This window comes from Tupaia chinensis, unplaced genomic scaffold (assembly GCF_000334495.1).
Source record: "Tupaia chinensis unplaced genomic scaffold, TupChi_1.0 Scaffold143654_1, whole genome shotgun sequence".
NCBI classification, from domain to species: domain Eukaryota; kingdom Metazoa; phylum Chordata; class Mammalia; order Scandentia; family Tupaiidae; genus Tupaia; species Tupaia belangeri.
Genome location: NW_006203502.1, coordinates 1118647 through 1139913, shown reverse-complemented (window position 1 = coordinate 1139913; position 21267 = coordinate 1118647). Strand labels below are relative to the sequence as shown.

The window sequence follows — 21267 nt, the reverse complement described above, 5'->3', positions numbered from 1 at the left end:
ACAAAAGCAACCAATCATAACCCACCTTTTACAATCCTTCATTTACATATAGAACAACCAATCACTGCCCACCGACATGTATATAACCACGATCCCTAGCCCACAATAAACGGACCACCCTGAAGAGTTGTAACACTGTGTCGTCCCTGTGTTGTAACATTGTGTCATTTGTCCCGTCTCTCACTCCTTCCCTCAGGAAACCTGTTCGACTGTCCTGTGGGTCAGGACAATTCTCCCATATTTTAATATGGTTAATCATTTTTTTTCCAAACAGCTGCTTGATTTCCTTGTGTATTCTGGTTATCAGTCCCTTATCTGATGCATAATTTACAAAAATATTTTCCCACTGTAAGGGTTGTCGATTCACATTAATTACTGTGTCTTTGCCATGCAGAAAATTCTTAGTCTGATGTAATCCCATTTCTCTATTTTGGGGATTATCGATTGCACTTTGGGGGTCTTATTTAAGAAGTCTTTGCCTACACCAATGTCTCCCAAAGTTTCCCAGTGCTTTCTAGGAGCAGTTTTATAGTTTGAGGTCCTAGATTTAGATCTTTGATCCACCTTGACTTGATTTTCATCAAAGGTGAGAGGTAGGGGTTCAGATTCATCTTCCTGCAGGTGGAAATCCAGTCTTTCCAGCACCATTTGCTGAAGAGGTTTTCAAATTCCCACTGGATTGACTGGTACCCCTTGTCAAAAATCAGCTGACTGTATGTTTGACGATTTATTTCTGGGGACTCTATTGTGTTCCATTGGTCCACATCTGTTTCTGTGCCAGTACCATGCTGTTTTGATTACCACAGCTCTGTATTATATTTTTGGGTGAGGGAGTGAGATGCTGCCCACTCCACTCTTCTTGTGCAGAATTGCTTTGACAATATGGGGTCTTTCATTATTCCAGATGAATTTTATGATTTTCTTTTCTAGATCTGTGAAGAATGTGCCTGGTATTTTGATTGGCATTGCATTAAATATGTAGATTAATTTGGGTAGACTTGCCATTTTGATTATATTAATTCTTCCAATCCAGGAACATGGAATGTCCTTCTACTTTTTTGTGTTATTTTCAATTTCTTTTTTTAGCTTCTCATAGTTTTCCTTGTGGAGGTCTTTAACTTAAGACCTCCACGAAGAAGTTAAAGATCTTTAGGAGAACCACCTGTGAGAAGCATAGTTGGTGAACAGCCTCCAGCTACTTCATGTTTACTTCTACTATAGAGTTCATGCTGAGGCCCATGATTCCCCATACTACTTCCTGCCAAAGACTGAGCATGGTGAGGATATCAGAGTCTGGACCATTTCTATATGACATGGTGCTCCTCAAATGGGAAAACTTTAGTCAGCCACTTTCCAATGGCCTGACTGTGACAGTCTCACTGCTCATGATGGTCTGAATATGGAAGATTTGTTGCTGAGTGAAGCAAGTCAGGCTATGAAAGAGAGACATCTTATGTCCCCACTTAACATATACCAACTGTCTACACTCTATGGTAGAGACTGAAAGACTGGAGAAGATAAAAGTATTAAAAATTGTAATGGACACTAGAGAGAAAGTGGAAAGAGAATGTGGGAGGGCAAGAGCATAGGAAAGGAAATTTGGGGGGGGGAATGGAGAGGTAAGGCACTTGTGGGACACAGATAAGATTTATTCTCTGTTGATGAGGATGTGTATAATAGTCTCAACTAGGCTGGACTGAGGTGTATATCATGCTGGGTAAAGTCTCTTCACGATCTAAATGATATATAGTGATTTAATGTATGAATAATAAAAAAATTAAAAATAAATTTTAAAAAAGAATCAGCAAACTTGAAGATAGACTAATAGAAGTGAGTGTCACTATTCCTAGGCAATAAAATTAATCATTATGGGAGAAAAAAATGCAATCTGGGGAAAGAACAAGCATAAAAACAGACTCAAAGAAAAATGAGATAGCAGGGCTAGCAGGTGGCATGGTAGTTGAAGCACTTGACTCCCACATGGCCGACTGCAGTTTGAATCCTGGACCCAGTGTCTTACTTTCTCACTTTACCTCTGTGTGTGTGTGTGTGTGTGTGTGTGTGTGTGTGTGTGTGTATCTGATCAAATTAAAATAACAATGAATAAAATTAAATAAATCATTATTTTTTAAAAAATAAAACAATGTGAGATACCAATAAGTGCATCAATATGTGCATTATTTAAGTACCAGAGAGGACAGAGAAAAAAGACAGAAAAATACTTAAATAAATGATGGCTGAAAATTTCCTAAATTTAATTAAAAACACTAATATACATATCCAACATGCTCAACAATCTCCAAGTAGGATAAACTCAATGAGGTACAAATTAGACACATTATAGTTAAAATATTGAAAATAAAGATAAACAGAAAACCTTAAGATCAGCAAGGAAAAATCATTCAGGAGACCAAAAATTAACACCTTACTTCTCATCAGAAACAACAGAGGCCAAGTGGCAATGGCAAGATAACATACTCAAAGTGCTGAAAAAAAAATAAAATATGGGGCTCATCCTGTGACCTAGTGGTTACGGGAGCTGAATCCCACATGGCCAACTGAATTATTCAAATCCTGGACCCAGTGGTTTGAAAAAACAAGTCTGTTGGGGCCAACAAGTGACATGGTGGTTAAGGTGCTGGACTGCCACATGACTCCAGATCTGGTAGCTTGCTTTCTCACTTTCTCAATCTTTCTCTGTCTCTTCTCTCTGGTGAGCACATGAGTTCCATAGCAAACTTTTATGGAAAGAGAGGACAGAGAAAAAAGACAGAAAAATACTTAAATAAATGATGGCTGAAAATTTCCTAAATTTAATTAAAAACACTAATATACATATCCAACATGCTCAACAATCTCCAAGTAGGATAAACTCAATGAGGTACAAATTAGACACATTATAGTTAAAATATTGAAAATAAAGATAAACAGAAAACCTTAAGATCAGCAAGGAAAAATCATTCAGGAGACCAAAAATTAACACCTTACTTCTCATCAGAAACAACAGAGGCCAAGTGGCAATGGCAAGATAACATACTCAAAGTGCTGAAAAAAAAATAAAATATGGGGCTCATCCTGTGACCTAGTGGTTACGGGAGCTGAATCCCACATGGCCAACTGAATTATTCAAATCCTGGACCCAGTGGTTTGAAAAAACAAGTCTGTTGGGGCCAACAAGTGACATGGTGGTTAAGGTGCTGGACTGCCACATGACTCCAGATCTGGTAGCTTGCTTTCTCACTTTCTCAATCTTTCTCTGTCTCTTCTCTCTGGTGAGCACATGAGTTCCATAGCAAACTTTTATGGAAAAAAAAAAAGTAACAATAATAAATAAAATAAATTTTAAAAAATATGTTTGGCACATGTGTGCATGCCCAGAATCCCTACAGGATGGAGAAATGGAGAAGTAATTGTGACATGACCCCAGTAGGGAGTGCTTTCTCCCTCTCCTTCTCTGTCTCTCTCTAGTGAGTGTACATACCATCTGGCAAATAAAAAAAAAAAGAAAATATCAATAAATAATCTTGTATTTTAAAAAGTTGTATCTTAGGGACCAGCAGATGATATAATAGTTATGTTGCTGGACTCCCACGTGGTCAACTATGGTTTGAGTCCTGGACCTGGCGGCTTAAACACACTCTAGGCATGTGTGCATGTATGCCCCAAATCCTGAGAGAATGGAGAAGGGATTGCAGCATGGCCATTCCCCCAGGGTGTGATTTCTCACTTTCTGTCTCTCCATCTCTCTCTGTCTCTCCAGCGAGTGCATGTGCCCTATAGCAAAAATCTTTCTTAAAAAAAAAAGTTGTATTTTTTAAATGAAGGTGGTTATAGTACATAAAAGAAACCAGAAACAATACACCATATAGGTTATAATTCTATTTATATAAAATATTCAGAATAGGTAATATAGCCAGAATAAGTAAATCCAAAGAGATAGAATGCAAATGGTGGTTTCCAAGGGCTTAAGGGGAAGGGTGATGAGAGAGCAAATACTTACTGGTTATGGAGTTTTATTTAGTGGTGATGAAAATGTTATGAACTAGACAGAGGTGGTGACTGCATAACACTGTGAACATACTACAGGCCACTAAACTGCTCAGTTGTTTTGTTTTGTTTCATATTACTATAAGAGGCATGTGTTCCCTGGTGAGACAAGAGAGAGACAGACAGAAAGCGAGAAGTCACTCACTGGGAAGATGGTCATTCCTCAATTCCTTTTCCTCCATTCTCCTCTTGGGATTTTGGGCACATATGCACACGCACCTGGTATGAGTTTTAAGTCACCACGTCTGAGACTACTACATGGGAGTCTGGTGATGTACCCATTATGCCATCTGCTGGTCCCATAAGCTGCTCAGTTTTAAATGATTAACTATGTTAGGTGAAGTTCAGCGAAAAGATAGGAGGGTAGGGTAGATGGAATATATTCCCAGATAAATCAAAGAAATTCTCATATAAACAAAAACAAAGAATGTAATACTAGCAAACTAGTCTCACAAGAGATACCAAAGGAAGATAATCATGCTGAACGGATGTAACATAAACATTAATTAAAATCCACATGAATAAACGAAGAGCTCTAGTGATGCACTAGCAGAATGTAGAATAAATAGAAAGTTCTATAAGTATATTCTTGTAAAAGAATTATTTAATTTTATTTATCATTATTATTTTTTAACTTAATGCAGACATTCACGAGAGAGAGACAGAGAGAGAGAAAGAGAGAGAAAATGAGAAAGCAGTCTGCCAGGTCTAGGACTTGAACTGCAGTCAGCCATGTGGGAGTCCGGTGCCCCAACCACCATGCCACCTGCTGGCCCCAGTACATTTTTTTAAAGAATTATTTTATTTAATTTTATTCATCATCAATATTATTAATATTTTATTTATGACCAGAGAAAGAGATGGAAAGTGAGAAAGCAAGTCACCAGATCTGGGACTTGAACCACAGTTGGCCATGTAGGAGTTCAACACCTTAACCACCACACAACCTGCCAGCCCCTATAAGTACATGTTAACTGAATTAGCTGCACCTTTTTTATTTTTTTTTTGGAGAGGTTTTTTTTTTTTTTTTTTTGCTATAGGACATGTGCACTCACTGGAGAGACAGAGAGACAGAGAGAGACAGAGAGAGAAACAGAGAGAGAAACAGACAGAAAGCAGAAAATCATGCCCTGGGTAGATAACCACACTGCAATCCCTTCTCCACCATTCTCCTCTTAGAATTACGGGGATGCAAGCACATGCACCTGGTATGAGTTTTAAGTCACTGGATCTGGGCCTCAAACTGCAGTCAGCCATGTGGGAGTACAATAACATAACCAGTATACCATCTGCTGGCCCTCAATTTCACTTTCTTGAGCATTATGCTCTCTGTTTCTGGGAGAAGTCAGCCTTTATTTGCAGATAAAGATTTACTACAAGCATCAAAAGAACAAATAGATGTAATATTCTTTCTCTACAGGCTAATTTTCTTCTGGGTGGCTGCACTCTGTCACCAAAGGTATCTTGAGACATTCCATGGCCTTATTTTATACTACCTTGGGTCTCAAATCAGTACTTGCAGTACTCTAAACATATGTAATGAGTATGCTAGTTTAGAAATACTTTCAAATGTATGTTTCCTTATGTCTCACATCCTTTCACCATTTTAGTTTACTGAAAAAGAAAAGACCACAAAACAGATGATGAAAAGAACTTGTCTCCTCCCTGGTGAGGCCTGGAATAGAGAAGAAAAGTCATGAGGTAGTAAGGGAAATAGTTAAATGTGTGCTCAGACCTCCCTACATTCCAGAGCATGGAGTAAGGAAGAGGCTGTGAGTTAAGAGGGAAGTGTCATGGTTGAGTCGAGAGATGAGTTCCTAAGTAGTCTTTGGCTCCCATGTAGCATAGACCCTGGGTAGGAAGAGAGAACACTATAGGAGACAAGATGACCATACATCTGTGGGGGATCTAGAACCTAGAAACCCTTCAGAGAACAGGACAAAAATTCAGAGAAGTCTACAGAGGTAGCAGGATCCAAAGACATCCTACTGACAGAGGGATGCAAACTATAACATAAATTCATCAGTCAAGAATGCCCACAAAATGGAGCCAGTTGAAGCAGATTCAGTGGATATGAGCCAGAATACACACAAGGACAATCATAGAAGATGCCCACTTCCTTCCAAAGCTATGAAGGTCTTCTTTTATATCTCAGACACCACCTTAAGAAAGGAGTACAGAAAAACCCAGGTCAGGCTAATCCTGAGATGGATACTGAACTTGAGCTGTGAAATATTGCTTTCCTTGACCAAAAATGAAGATTTTATGCTGAGACATCCCCTTCCAGAATCATTTCTAGTGGGAAAGGCACAAACTCAGGCCAGGCCCATCCTGACATGGATACTGAACTTCAGCTATGAAATATTGCTTTCCTTGATGAAAAATGAAGATTTTCTGCTGAGACTTTCCCCTCCAGAATCATTTCTAGTGGGTAGGGCTACCTCTGTCTCCTTCTCTCCATTTCTCTGTCTCTTTCCGTCTTCCTGTATCTCCATGTGACTTTTTTTTTCTTTTTAAGGTAAAGTAGTCTCTGGTTTCTAAAGCCTCTCCTTTATTGTGCTAATTGGTGCCTTTCCCCATTTCATTTAGGAAAGACACAAACCTAGGCCAGGTTCATCATGAGATGGATACCAAAACTGAGCTGTGAAATATTGCATACACACCACATGGTTTTCATTTTTTGCTTTTTAAAATAAAAATCTAATGTTTCTTATTCTCTTTTTTCCCTTTCTCCTTTTTCATTTTATTTTGTCTTCTTTCCTCTTCTCTAATTCTTTTCCTTTTTTCTTTATCTTTATTCATCGGCTGCTCAGCCTCTACACACTAAGTGTCTAGACAAGTCCAAGTGAACAGGATCCAAACATCTAAATATGATTAGGGTCAGAATATTTATCCATTCCCACTGAATCTGATACACAAAGAGTGAAAATGCAACAGAAGAGAGATTGCAGATCACCTCCTCTGCAAGCCTCTGAACGCTCAGATTGAATTTCAAGAAATAGGAAGAAATGCACCATCCATCAGATGACTAGAAATCAACGCAGGGTCACAAGAAATATGGGAAAGCAAGAAAATACCTCTCCTCCAAGGGAAGAAAATAACTCCTCTTCATCTTCAGACAGTACAATGAAACTCATGGAAATATCTGATAAAGAATTTAGAATATTCATAGTGACAAAGCTAACAGAGATGGAAGAGAAGAGAGAAAATGAACTGCAGAAGAGTAAGGAGAAAAGAGTCAATGAGTTTTAGGAGGTCAGGAAATTCTTGCAAGATCAAAAAGAGGAAATACATACTATAAAAAAGAATCAAAGGGACCTGTTAGAGATGAAGGCTATAATATAGGAAGTAAAAAATCACCCTTGAAAATATTAAAAGCAGACTAGGTCATACAGAAAATCAAATCTCAGAGTAAAAGAATTGCTGGCCTAGAAAAATTCACCATGAAGACTGAGAAAATTGTCCCCCAAAAATGAGAATAATATGTGAGAAATACTAGATACCATCAAATGTCCAAATATCTGGATAACTGGTATCCCAGAAAGTGAAGAGATTCATAAGGGCATTGATAATCTATTCCATAAATACTGTATGAAAACTTTCCAAACCTAGAAAGGCATTCAAAGATCTAGTCCCAAGAAATACAAAGGACCCCAATCAACTCAGGTTCTGGTGTTGGTCACAAATACGTTAATGCACATTATCATAATATGTTAACTCTCCAGAAAAAAAAAAAAAACAAACTATCCAACTAGAGTTACAAGGTTGCTTTAACATTCAAAAATTGATCACTGGGGATCAGAAGGTGGCATGGTGGTGAAGCCTCTGGACATTCCCACATGGCTGACCATCATTTAAGTCCCAAACCTAGTGACTTGCTTTCTCACTTTCCCTCTATCTCTGTCTCTCTATGGTCAAAATTAAAAATAAGTGAATGAATGAATTAAATAAATAATTCTTTAAAAAATAAGTGAATGAATGAAATAAATAATTCTTTTTAAAAAAATCACTAATTTTCCATATTAGTAGGAAAAAAAAGAGAAAAATTATTTGAGCAAGAATGTAGACACAATGGGGCCAGAGGTGGCGTGGTAGTTAAGGGGGCTGACTCCCACATGTCTGACCACAGTTCGAGTCCTGGGCCTGGCAACTTGCTGTCTCACTTCCTTGTCTGTCTCTCTCTGGCCAAGTTCAAAAAAATAAAATATAGTAATGACAATGAATAAAATTAAATAAAAGAATAATTCTTAAAAAAAACATAGACACAACAAGAATATTTAATAAAACTTAAACCAATTCATGACGAACCCTTAGTAGACTAGAAATAAGATGAAATTTCCATATTTATAAGAACCCTACAGCAGATATTATATTCAACCAAGAAACACAAAAATTGTCTCAATCCTTGAGATTGAAAATCAAAGAGGACCAGGTGGTAGCATGGCATTTAAGGCAGCTGGATTCCACATGGCCAACTGTATGATTCAAGTCCCAGACCTGGAGGCTTGAAAAACACACTGGGCAGGACCAGCAGTTGGTATAATGGCTATGTTGCTAGACTCCCACATAGTCAACTGTGGTTGGAGTCCCGGACCTGGTGGCTTAAACTCACGCCAGGCACATATGCATGAGTGCCCAAGATCCTGAGAGGCGAATGGAGGAGAAGGATTCCCCCTGGGGGGGTGATTTCTCGTTTTTTTGTCTCTCTGTCTTTCTGGCAAGCACACGCGTGCCCTATAGCAAAATCCTCTAAAAAAAAAAAACAAAAAAAAAAAAAAAAGAAAGAAAAAAAGAAAAAGAAAAACACACTTGGCATTTGTGCATGCATGCCCAAAATTCCAAGAGGAGATGGGAAGAGATGGGATTGGGCTGTGACCATCCCCCTCAAGGATGATTTCTCATTTAAAAAAAAAAAAAGAAGAAGAAGAAGAAAATGAGACAAAGATAACAGTGATCAACATATCTATTTAATATTATATTGGAGACAGGACAGCCCCCAGCTCCCAAGCAGAGCCCCATTCCATCTCCAGTCCCCTGGCCTGTAAGGGACACTGTGGTAGGGCCAGTCACTGGCCTGGGCCCCAGCTCCAGCTCCAGCCCCAGCCCCAGCCCCAGCCCAGCTCCCTCAACCCCAGAGCACCCCCATCCCATCAGAAAGCTAGGCTGTTTATTTTTCTCTTCTTTCTTTTGTTAATTTCCTATTTCTCCTTACCTCACAGGACAGCTCCAGCTCTCCAGCAGAGCCCATTTCCATCTCCAGCCCCCTCACCAGTTAAGGGGCACTGAGGCAGGGCCAGTCACTGGCCCCAACCCAGCTCCCCCAAGCCCAGAGCCCCCGCCCCATCAGAAAAGCAGGCTGTTTTTTCTTTTTTCTCTTCTTCTTTCTTTTTCTTCATTCTCTCATACTCCTTTTCCTTCCGTCTTATATTGTCATCTCCTCATCCTCCACCCACCCAGAGGGACTAAACAGGTCTAGAATCACAATACCCTAGTATTCTGAGACTCTCTGGGATCCTCCCTTTTATGGAACCACCTGCAAGAAAGGAGAAACTGCTCTTCAGATACCTGAATAGAAGACTCCTCCTGTGGAGACCACATTGCTAAACACAGAAGAGACACTTCAGCGCACATCAGTCCACAGCAAAAGGGAAGCACACCTGTTCCCACTCGAAGAAACATTCTCCAAAAAGGTATCCAAAAGTGAATACATATCCCAATGGCTAGAAGTAGAAGAAGAGCCTCAAGTCTGAATAAACCAGGAAATATGTCTTCATCAAAAGAACACAATAACTCCCCTCCATCTCTTGAAAAAACAGGAGAAGTTACCAAAATGTCAGAGAAAGAATTTAGAACATTCATGGTGACAAAACTCTATGAGTTGGAACAAAAAAGAAATAACAAACTACAGGAGATTATGAAGTCCTTCCACGATATGAAAGAAGAAATGGACAATATAAGAAAGAATCAGATGGAACTATTAGAGATGAAGTCTGTAATACAGGAAATCAAAAACTCTCTCGAAAGTATTAAAAGTCGATTAGACCATGCTGAAGACCAAATCTCCAATGTAGAAGATAAAGCATCTGACCTAGGAGGGGAAAAAAAAAGATAGAGAAAATAACAAAAAACCACAAAGATAATATATGAGAAATACTGGATTCCACTAAACATCCAAACATCCAAATAATTGGCATCCCAGAAGGTGAAGAAACTAATAAGGGCATGGAAAATCTATTCCATGAAATCCTGGAAGAAAACTTCCCAAGTCTAGAGAAGCACCCAAGAAATACAAAGGATCCCAAACAGTATCAACCCAAGAAGATCTTCCGCAAGGTACATCTTAGCCAGAATGTCCAAGACCATAGATAAAGTCAAAATACTAAAACTGGCAAGAGAGAAACAACAAATGAGTTACAAAGGTCATCCCATCAGGCTAACACCAGACCTTTAAACAGAAACAATGCAAGCAAGGAAAGAATGGGAAGACGTACTGAAAATGTTAAGAGAGAAACAATTTCAACCAAGATGATAACCAGCAAGATTATCCTTCATATGGGAAAAAAAGATTAAAATCTTCTCAGACAAACAAAACCTGAAAGAATTTGCCAACACCAGACTAGCTCTCCAAGAAATGCCAAAGAGAGTCTTGTTCCAGGAATACTGAAGAATAAATAGCCAGAAATAAGGAAATAAAAGACAACCAAGACAATGGCCAACTTAAAGGTAGGGACAAGTCCGGAAATATTGATAATAATATTGAATGTTAATGGATTAAATTCTCCAATCAAGAGACACAGACTGGCTGAATGGATAAAAAATAAAAATAAAATAAAATAAAAAAGCAGAAACCCTCTATCTGTTGCCTACAGGAAACACATCTCCTGGATAATGACAAACATAGACTAAAAGTGAAGGGCTGGAAAAAAGTATTCCCTGCAAATGGGAACCAAAAAAGAGCTGGAGTTGCAATACTAATTTCTGACAAAATAGGCTTTAAAATGAAAACTGTTTGAAAAGACAAGAAAGGGTACTATAAGCAAGGAAAAGAATGAGAAAATATATTCAAAGTGTTAAGTGAAAAACAATTTCAACCAAGAATACTATACCCAGCAAGATTATCTTTCGTATGGGAAAAAAAAGACAAAATCATTCTTGGATAAACAAAACCTGAAAGATTATACCAACACCAGACCAGCTCTCCAAGAAGTGCCAAAGGGAGTGCTATATCCGGAAAACTAAAGTTAGAAACACAGAAATAACACGAAAAACAACCAAGAGAATGGCCAGTCTACTGGTAGGGACAAGTCTGGAGTTGAATGTTAACTTCCAAAGTTTAAATGGAATGATCAGACCACAGAACACTGCAAATTCAATAGAAGAGAGATCAATTACATGAGTCTGAACTAATGAAATAAAAATTTTTTTTGACTTTAGACTAAAACATTACTGATTTTCTTTGATGCTTTGAGGATTTTTGTTTTCTCTTGAACTTTTTTTTTTTTTTGGAGAGGTTTTTGCTATAGGGCACAGGCGCTCGCCATACAGACAAAGACAGAGAGACAGAAAGCGAGAAATCACCCCACAGGGGGAATGGCCATGACACAATCTCTTCTCTTCCATTCTCCTCTCGGGATTTTGGGCATGCACGCACACATGACCGGCGTGAGTTTTAAGCCACCAGGTCTGGGACTCGAACCACAGTCAACTACATGGGAGTCTAGCGACATAGCCATTATCCTAACTGCTGGTCCCATTCTCTTGAACTTTTGATAGGTACATCTACCTACTATCTGAACTGAATCCTAACCTTTATCCTTGCTTTAAGTTTTAAGCAAATTTCTCTTAACGTTTTTTGATTCTGGTCTATTAAAACTAAAACTTTTTTTTTCTTATTTTTTTGGAGAGGTTTTTGCTATAGGGCACGTGCGCTCGCCAGAGAGACAGAGAGACAGAAAGCGAGAAATCACCCCCCCCAGAGGGGATGGCCACACCAGAATCCCTTCTCCATTCTCCTCTTGGGATCTCAGGCATGCACGCACATGTGACCGGTGTGAGTTTAATCCACCGGGTTCGGGACTTGAACCACAATCAATTTCATGGGAGTCCAGTAACATAGCTATTATGCCAACTGATGATCCCAGTAATATTTTTTTAAGTTAAAAAAAAGCATTAAAAATATACCCATTAGGGAACCAGCAGTTAGCGTAATGGCTATGTCGCTGGACTCCCATGTAGTCGATCATGGTTCGCGTCCTGAACCCGGTGGCTTAAAACTCACGCCGGGCGCGTATGCTTGCATGCCCAAGAGCCTGAGAGGAGAATGGAGGAGAAGGGATTGCGGCATGACCATCCCCCCTGGGGGGTGATTTCTTGCTTTCTGTCTCTCTGTCTCTCTCTGTCTGGCAAGAGCAAGAAAACCCTATAGTGAAAATCTCTCAAAAAAAAAAATATATATATATACATATTAATACCTATTTAGTGACTGCAGTAAGCTATATAGCCCCAGAGAGGTACTACTTTATAGTATGTTCACTTTACTCATAGATAGATAGATAGATATCAGCTCTGCTTACTATTAAAAATCTTTAAATTAATTAAGATCTGTAGTGAATCAATAAAATGTGAAAAAAAGAAAGGCATGGAAAACAACTGTACATATCTGAGGCAGTGTGGGATATGGCGGGTGAGTTGGCAGAGGGTAAGAGGTAGGAAATCAAGGAGGGGGGAACAAAATATATAAGAAACAAGAAATAGAAAATTATTTGTTGATGATAACACATATGGTAATATCCTTGACTGAACCAATATACAATGTATACTGGAAGAAAAAAACTCATTTTGTATACTATATTGATGTACAGTGAATGACTGCGAATTTAAAAGATTCAAAATGAAGAAAGAACATTGTCCATTTGTATGTGATAAAATCATAAACATAAAAATTTCAAAATATCTATAGGTACAATATTAGATTTCATAAATATTAATAAATTTAGCAATGCCTTTGAATTCAATGTCAATATTTAAAAAGTTTAAAAGTCTTTCTCACTTTCCCTTTCTCCCTCCCTCTTTCTGTGTGTGTTTGCGTGTGTGTGTGCATGTGTGTGTCTCTCTCTAGTGAGTGTGTGTCTAGTAGCAAATTAAAAAATAATAATAATGATAAAACAATTCTAAAGAAACCTCAAAGACTAAAAATTAAAACGTGTTATTTACAACAGCGTAAAAACAAATATCAAATTTTGGGAGCCAGCAGGTGGCATGATGGTTGGGGTGCTGGATTCCCACATGGTTGACCATAGTTTGAATCCTAGACCTGGCAGCTTGAAAATCAGGGTGTGTGCATGAGTGCCCAGAATTCCAGGAAGAGAGTGGAGAAGAGGGAACTGCAGCATGGCCATCATTGCTGTGGTACGACTGCTCACTTTTCCTCTCTCTGTCTCTCTTTCTCTCTAGTGAGAACACGCAATGTAAAAAAAATGGGAACTGCAGCATGGCCATCATTGCTGTGGTACGACTGCTCACTTTTCCTCTCTCTGTCTCTCTTTCTCTCTCTAGTGAGAACACGCAATCTAAAAAAAAATCACATTTTTATGAGTAATTGTACAAAAGATATGCAATTGGAAGCCTCAATATTATGTGTTAATTTTTCCTAAATTAATCTATAGATTCAATGCTATCCACATAAATCTACAGATTCAATACAATCAAATTAAAATCTTTTAGTTTTAACTGTGGAAATGAACTAGTTTTTTATCATGTATAAGGAAATATAAATAGCTAAAAATGTTAAAGTAGAAAAAGGATGAAGGATTTACACTATTAGATATGAAGACTGATTGATTTAAGTGGCTTAAATAATAGAAATTTATCATATCTCAATACAGAAGGACAGAAGTCCAATAGCAAGATGTTGGCAAGTCTGATTGCTCCTGAGGCCTCTTTTTCCAGCTTGCATATAGATGCTTTCTAATTGTGTTTTTAACTGTTTTTTTCCTTCCAACTTTGTGTTGCCTTGCTTTTCTTATAAGGACCCCTTATAAGGGGTTCACTGACTGAGATTCATACCCTTATGATCTCATTTAACTTTAATTACCTCTTTAAAGGCTGTCTCCAAATATAGTCACATTAGCAGTTAAAGTTTCAACATATGAGTTGGAGTGGGAGGCACAATTCAGTTTAATTATTGGCTTATAAATATGTACTTAAAATACTAAATTGGGTCTGCCACATGTATTATTAAAATTGCTGCCAGATTTTGCCCATTTATTTATGAGGACTGCATCAAAAAGGAGGATGTGAGCCAAAAGGTTAGGTATTGTGGTTGCAGCACTGGACTCCTACATGGCGGCCCTGGTTTGAGTCACAGACCTGATGGCTTGCTTTCTCATTCTTCCTCTCTCTCATGAGTGTACATGACCTATAGCAAATATAAAAATAATGATAACAAATAAAATTAAATATTTTTTAAAAGGATATAATTTTTATGTCCACAAATTTAGTTGAATTTCTATTTTATCATCTATGAGTTCATATTCATTAAGTAAGGCATTTAGGTCCAGCCTTGGTGGCACAAACAATAGAATCATATAGATTTACAGTGCTGGAAGCCACATGGCCTACCAGGGGTTTGCATCCTGAGCTGACCTGAAACATGCCAGGTACGCATGCTCCAAATCCTGACTAGCTGGTGGGCTGGAGGAAGGAAATCACACTAGGGGGTTAGTTGGGGTCTCTCTCTCTCTCTCTCAGCGAAATAAATAAACTATTTTTTAGATTTATTTATTTTTGCCATAGGGTGGGTGTGCTCGATGGAGAGAGAGAGAAGGAAAATGAGAAAGCATCCCCCAAAGGGGATGGTCACATTTCAACCCCTTCTCTTCCATTCTCTTAGGATCCTAGATACACACACATATATCTACCTGTTGGTGTTTTTCTCTTTGTTTGTTTTTTTTAGATTTTAGCCATGGGGCATGTGCAATCACTGGAGGGAATCAGAGAGACAGCACAAGGGAAAGTGAGAAATCACCACTTTGGGGGATGGCCACACCACAATCCCTTCTCTTCCATTCTCCTCCTGGGATTTTGAACACACACGCACATGCACCCAGCATGAGTTTCAAGTTGCCAGGTCCAGGAATCGAACCATTGTTGGCCATGTAGGAATCCAGTGCCTTAAGCACCATGCCACTTGCTGGCACCCACCCTGTATGTTTTTAAGCTTCTGGGTCCAGGACTAGAACCTCACAGTTGACCATGTGGGATCCAATGCCTTAACAAGCATGCCTCCTGCTGGCCCCTAAAATAAAATTTTTTTAAAGAAGGGAAAAAGAAGGAAGAGTATAGGGAAGGAAATCAGGGAGAAAAAAATACAGAGGAGAGACATTTGTGAGACACAGAAATGGTTTATTATCTATTGATGATAATGTGTATAGTATTTTCAACTGAGATGTATTTCCTGTACGGTAAATTCTCTTTACAAGCCAAATGATGTATAGTGATCAAATGTTTAAAAAACTAAGAATAATAATAATAAATTTATTTTTTAAAAAATTATTACTTAAGATTAGGGACCAGTGGATGGTGTAATTCCTGGACTCCCACATGGTCAACCACAGTTTGGGTCCTGGACTTAGTGGCTTAAAACTCACACCAGGTGTGTGTGCATACATGCCCAAAATCTGGAGAGGAAAATGGAGGAGAAAAGACTGCAGTGTGGCCATCCCCCCAGGGAAGGATTTCTTGCTTTCAATCTCTCTGTCTCTCCGGTGAGTGCACATGCCCTATAGCAAAAACCTCTCCAAAAAAAGGAATTAATTTTATTTATCATCATCATCATCATCATCATTTTTCAATTTGATATAGGCACTTACCAGAGAGAATCAGGTAAGAGAGACGAGAAAAGTGAGAAAGCAAGTTGCCAGATCTGGGACTCGAACCATGGTCAGCCATGTGGAAGCCCAGTGCCTAAGCACCATGCCACCTGCTGACTCCACTGTTGCCTTTTTTAGTATTTGACTTGATAATTTGTGCTTCTATAAGTGTTTCTAAATGAATGCATGAATGAGTGAAATTTTCTTCTGGGCCCTATCTTAGAATTCTAACTTTTCTTGCTATGACAAGAAAAAGAAAAGTTCTTAAGAACTTTTTGCAAGAGTCAAATAACTTCATAATGAGAGACTTCCTACTTTTGTAATGGCCATTCTAATGAAAGAGATACTGTATAATTCATCTTTCTGTGAAACAGAAAAAAGGGGGAGAAGAAACCTAGTGAATGTAAAAGTACACTCAAGAAAGTTATCTTGAAGCAACTGGGTACTCTCTCTCTCTGTTTTGTTTTGTTGTGTTTTTTTTTTTGGGGGGGTGGGGGAGAGGTTTTTGCTATAGGGCACATACGCTCGCCATAAAGATGGCCATGCTGCAATCCCATTTCTTCCATTCACCTCTCGGGATCTTCGGCATGCATGCACATGGGCCCGGCGTGAGTTTAAGCTACCGGGTCTGGGACTTGAATCGCGGTCGACTACATGGGAGTTCAGAGACATAGCCATTATGCTAACTGCTGGTCCCTCTCTCTCTCTGTTAAGAGAATAATTTTGGGACAAGCCTCTTTTGGAAAACTGGCAATATAAGCTGATGCCTTAAGCATAATATGTAACCCAACAAATCTTCTTCTAATATGCATTCAAAGTAATATGTGCATAGGTATCAAAAAAATTTACAACAGAACCAGCAGTTAGCGTAATGGCTATGTCACTGAACTCCCACATAGTCGACCACAGTTCGCGTCCCGGACCTGGTGGCTTAAACTCATGCCGGGCGTGTGTGCGTGCCTGCCCAAGATCCCGAGAAGAGAATGGAGGAGAAGGGATTGTGGCGTGGCCATTCCCCCCTGGGGGTTGATGTCTCGCTTTCTGTTCCTCTGTATCTCTCTGTCTGGTGAGCGCACGTGCCCTATAGCGAAAAACCTCTCAAAAAAAATTTACAAAAAAAATTCATAATAATAATGTTTGTAATTACTCCCAAATAAAAACTAAATGCCCCTCAACAATAAGACGGATAAATAAAACTGTGGTTAATTCATATAATTTAACATACAGCAATGAGATCAAATGAACAACTGAACATGGATGGATATGACAAACGTAACATTAAAAAAAAGAAACCAGACACATAGTATATAGATATACAAAGTTCAAAAATAGCCAGAAATTATAAATACTGAGAGAAATTAAACAGTGGCTATCCCTGGGGTGGGGCTAATGACTAGGATGGAACAGAAAGGATCTTTCAGCATACCTGGGTGATACTCTATTTTAATTTATCACTTGTGGTGGTTACACAAATGTGTGCATTTTGAAAATTAAATGAATGTGCTGAAAGAAGAAATGAGAGATATACAGAAGCTGGTAGATAAAGATACATGGTTTAGGAGCAGGCAGATGGCATGGTGGTTAAAAGCACTGGATTCCTGTATGGCCGACCACAGTTTGAATCCTTGATCTGGCGGTTTGCTTTCTCACTTTCCCTTTCTCTCTCTCTGTCTGGTTAAATTAAAAATTAATAATCACAAATGAAAATAAATAAATAAGTCTAAAAAATACTAAGAATTAACCCTATTTTTTTAAAAAAAGATACATGTTTTTTTTTTTAAAAAAAAGGTGTATATATACACATATTTATATAGATAGATAGATAGATATATCTATATATCATATAGCAAAGCTTCAAGAACTAAAGTGAGTTTATGTTTAATATCTGAGGGTGTGGGGTAAATGTGAAAGAGAAAGATCTCAAAGGAAGTGTAAAGAGAAAAGGTTAAGTTTTCAGGAAAAAGAATTACCCTTAAAGAGAAGGCAGAATATCACTTATTCTGACTAAATAAAGAAGAAATAAGGAACTATGTATTCAATTCACTACAACCACAAATATCCACAAAAAAAAACTAAATGTACTAGGCACTGTTCTAGGGACTGAAGATATAGCAGCAAATAAAGTAAAAACTCCCAGCTCACATTTTAGTGGATTAGAATTACAAGAATTTACCAGAAATTATTACTTTAGATTGTGGCTAATTCAGCAGCAAATGCCGATTGAAAAAGATAATTACAAAGACATGTATCCTAGGACCAGTAGGTGGCATAATAGTTAAGGCACTGGACTCCCACATAGCTGACCGCAGTTGAGTCCCAGACCTGACAGTCTGAAACTCCTACCAGGCACCTGAGTGTGTGTGCCCAGAATCCTAGGAGGAGAATAGAAGAAAAGGGATTGTAGCATGGCCATCTCCTCAGAGGAGGGGGGTGATTTCTCACTTTCTCTTTTACTATCTGTCTCTCTCTCGCTGTCTCACTCAGGTGAATGCATGTGCCCTGTGGCAAAAACCTAAAAAAAAAAAAAAGTAAGATATGTATCCTATCTTTCTTTAGCTAGTCTAGTTTTCTCTTTTTAAATTGATATAGGATGTGCATAGAGTAATCTGGTAAAAATGCACTAATTTTCAGTGTGCACTCTGATATATCTTTATATATTTATAGCATTCAAGACAAAATGAAGGATATTTTTAGCATTTGGAACTTTTTAATGGGCAATAAAATGGGTAGATAGGAACAGAGAATATACTTGGGAGATGCCCAGTAAACACCTTCTCAAAGGTAACCATGACTCTGACTTGTATCACAATAAATTAGTGCTGCCAATTTTTTAGCTTCATATAAATGGAACCACATGGTATATGCCTTTTTGTTTTTGTCTCCTATTACTCTGTTTGTGAGATTCAGCCATGTTGTGTGTAACCTAACTTGTTCTTCTTTTATTGTCATGTAGTATTCTAACATATTAAACATTATTGTTTATTCTTTTTTCTGTTAATGTTCACTTGCATTCTTTCTAAAGCTGGGGTATTTTGACAGTTTTGTGTTTGTTTCAACTTTGATCAAAACAGAATAATAAAATGTTTGTTTTATCAACTACAAGAAATTACACTGTGGGCTGGCCCTGTAGTGTAGTGGCTAAGCACTGGGCAGAGGAAGCCAACTAGAGTTTGAATCCTAGTCTCAATGGCTTCAAAAACACATCAGGGGGTATAACGGTTACGTCGATGGACTCCCACATAGTTGACCACAGTTCAAGTCCTAGACCCAGTAGCTTAAAATTCACACTTGGCACATGTGCGTGTGTGCCCAAAATCCCTAAAGGAGAATGGAGAAGAAGGGATTGCAGCGTGGCCATCCCTCCCGGGGGTGATTTCTTTGATTTCTTGCTTTCTGTCTCTCTTCCTCTGTGTCTCTGGAAAGCACAAGGACCCTATAGCAAAAATCTCTCTCTTAAGACAAACAAAAAACCCCACATCAGGTACATATGTGCCTGTATCTAGGATCATAATAGGACAGTGAATTGGAAGAAAAAAAATTGTGGTGTGACCAGACCCAGGTGGCAGGTGCTTTTGGTCATTCTCCTACTTCCCCAACATTTCTCTTGCTCTCTTTCTCATCTGCACACCCTCTTGCATCCCCAACATTTCTCTTGCTCTCTCTCATCTGCACACCCTCTTGCATTTAAATCAAAAAAAAAAAAAGAAAAGAAAAGGAAAGGAAAGGAAATAACGCTATAATGTTTTCATTGACTTAGGTGCCAATGAAAATCTTATTTCTGGGGCCAACAGGTAGTATGGTGATTAAGGCACTGAACTCCCATGGCTAATAGCAGTTTGCCTGGATCTGGTGGCTTGCTTTCTCACTTTCACTTTCTCCCTGGTGAATGCGCGTGCCCTGTAGCAAATTGAAAAATAGTAGTAATGATAAATAAAATTAAATTAAAATAATTCTTAAAAAAAAAAGAGAATCTTGGGGCCAGGAGATGGTGTAGTGGTTACATCATTGGACTCTCACATGGCAGACTGCAGTTTGAACTTGGACTCAGTGCTTTGAAAATCATACCAGGCACATGTGCATGCATGCCCAAGATCCCAGGAGGAGAATGGAGGAAAAAGGATTGTGGCGTGGCCACTCTCCAGGGCGGTAAATTCTAACTTTCCCTCTCACTGTTTCTGTCTGCCTCTGGAGTACACACACTCAAAGGCAAAAAACCTCTTTAAAAGAAGAAGAAGAAGAAGAAAAGAAAGAAGAAAGAAGAAAGAAGGAAGAAGGAAGAAGGAAGAAGGAAGAAGGAAGAAGAAGAAGAAGATCTTATTCCTGTTAGGAAGAGATTTTTATCCTTACATACAATGACAATTATATAACAAATTTTTATTCTAATTTTACCTATAAAAATAAAATTAAGAACCCAACTTTAACCTCTCTAAATGAATGTATTTCATAAAACTATCACATTTAACGCTTCCATAATATTTTTAAGTTTGTTTGTTTTGTTCTAGGATATGTGCACTCACCAGAGAGAGACAAGAGAGAGTTAGAGACAGAAAGGGAGAAATCATCCCTCCCCCAGGGAGATGGCCATGCAACAATCCCTTCTTCAGTTTCCTCTCAGGATTTTGGGCATGCAGGCACATATGCCTGGTGTGATTTCCAATCCAATGGGTCCAGGTCTCAAACTACACAGTCATGTAGGATGTAGCACCTTAGCCTCCATGTCACCAGCTAGCCCAACTCTTTCAGTTTTAATGTTTCAACTCTATTTCCCTTGAAAATATATTTTGTGTATAGGTCTTTAGAACTTACTATATGAATCCCCTTAAATAGCACTGTAGAATAAGGCAGGGAACAAAAATATTATTAATATTTACCTGGGACTCAGTCATATCCTTTTTTCTGGAAAGGAAGGGGACTCAAGAAGTCAGAACTGTGGAAGAGAATAAAAGTCATTAGAACAGACTTATCCTTCGGTTTCCGAAACCCCGCACACACAAAGTAGATTAAATGTCCCTCTGAGACTTGGATCCATCAGAAAGGCCAAGAATATTTACACCACAAAGGTGCTAATAGGTATAAAGATGACTTGTATAATCATGTGGCACTTAGGCATAGGGTAAAAGAAACAAATGCATATGTGGGAGATGCCCATGTATTTATCAATAGCTCTACATCAGAGAAAATAATAGGTTGTTGAGGAAGTCATGACATATGTTTTTATGCATCATGACTTTCCAGATGATCCAATATGTAGCTTCATGAGAATATGCACCTAAGAAAATTATTAAATTGACAAAATGCTTAAGGCATTTCAGTATATTAAGACATTTTTAAATAATTAATTAGTAGGGGC

General features: G+C 38.4%; 1 protein-coding gene across 1 annotated transcript in view; it reads right to left on the bottom strand.

Moving 5' to 3' along the window:
- Positions 1-21267, bottom strand: part of ZNF569 (zinc finger protein 569) — a 57308-nt gene that overhangs the window by 26965 nt on the left and 9076 nt on the right. The window contains exon 3 of the mRNA XM_006164679.3: positions 20789-20844. Within this exon, the coding sequence (XP_006164741.1) occupies positions 20789-20803 (15 nt within the window). The 5' untranslated portion in view covers positions 20804-20844. The remainder of the gene's footprint in view (positions 1-20788; positions 20845-21267) is intronic.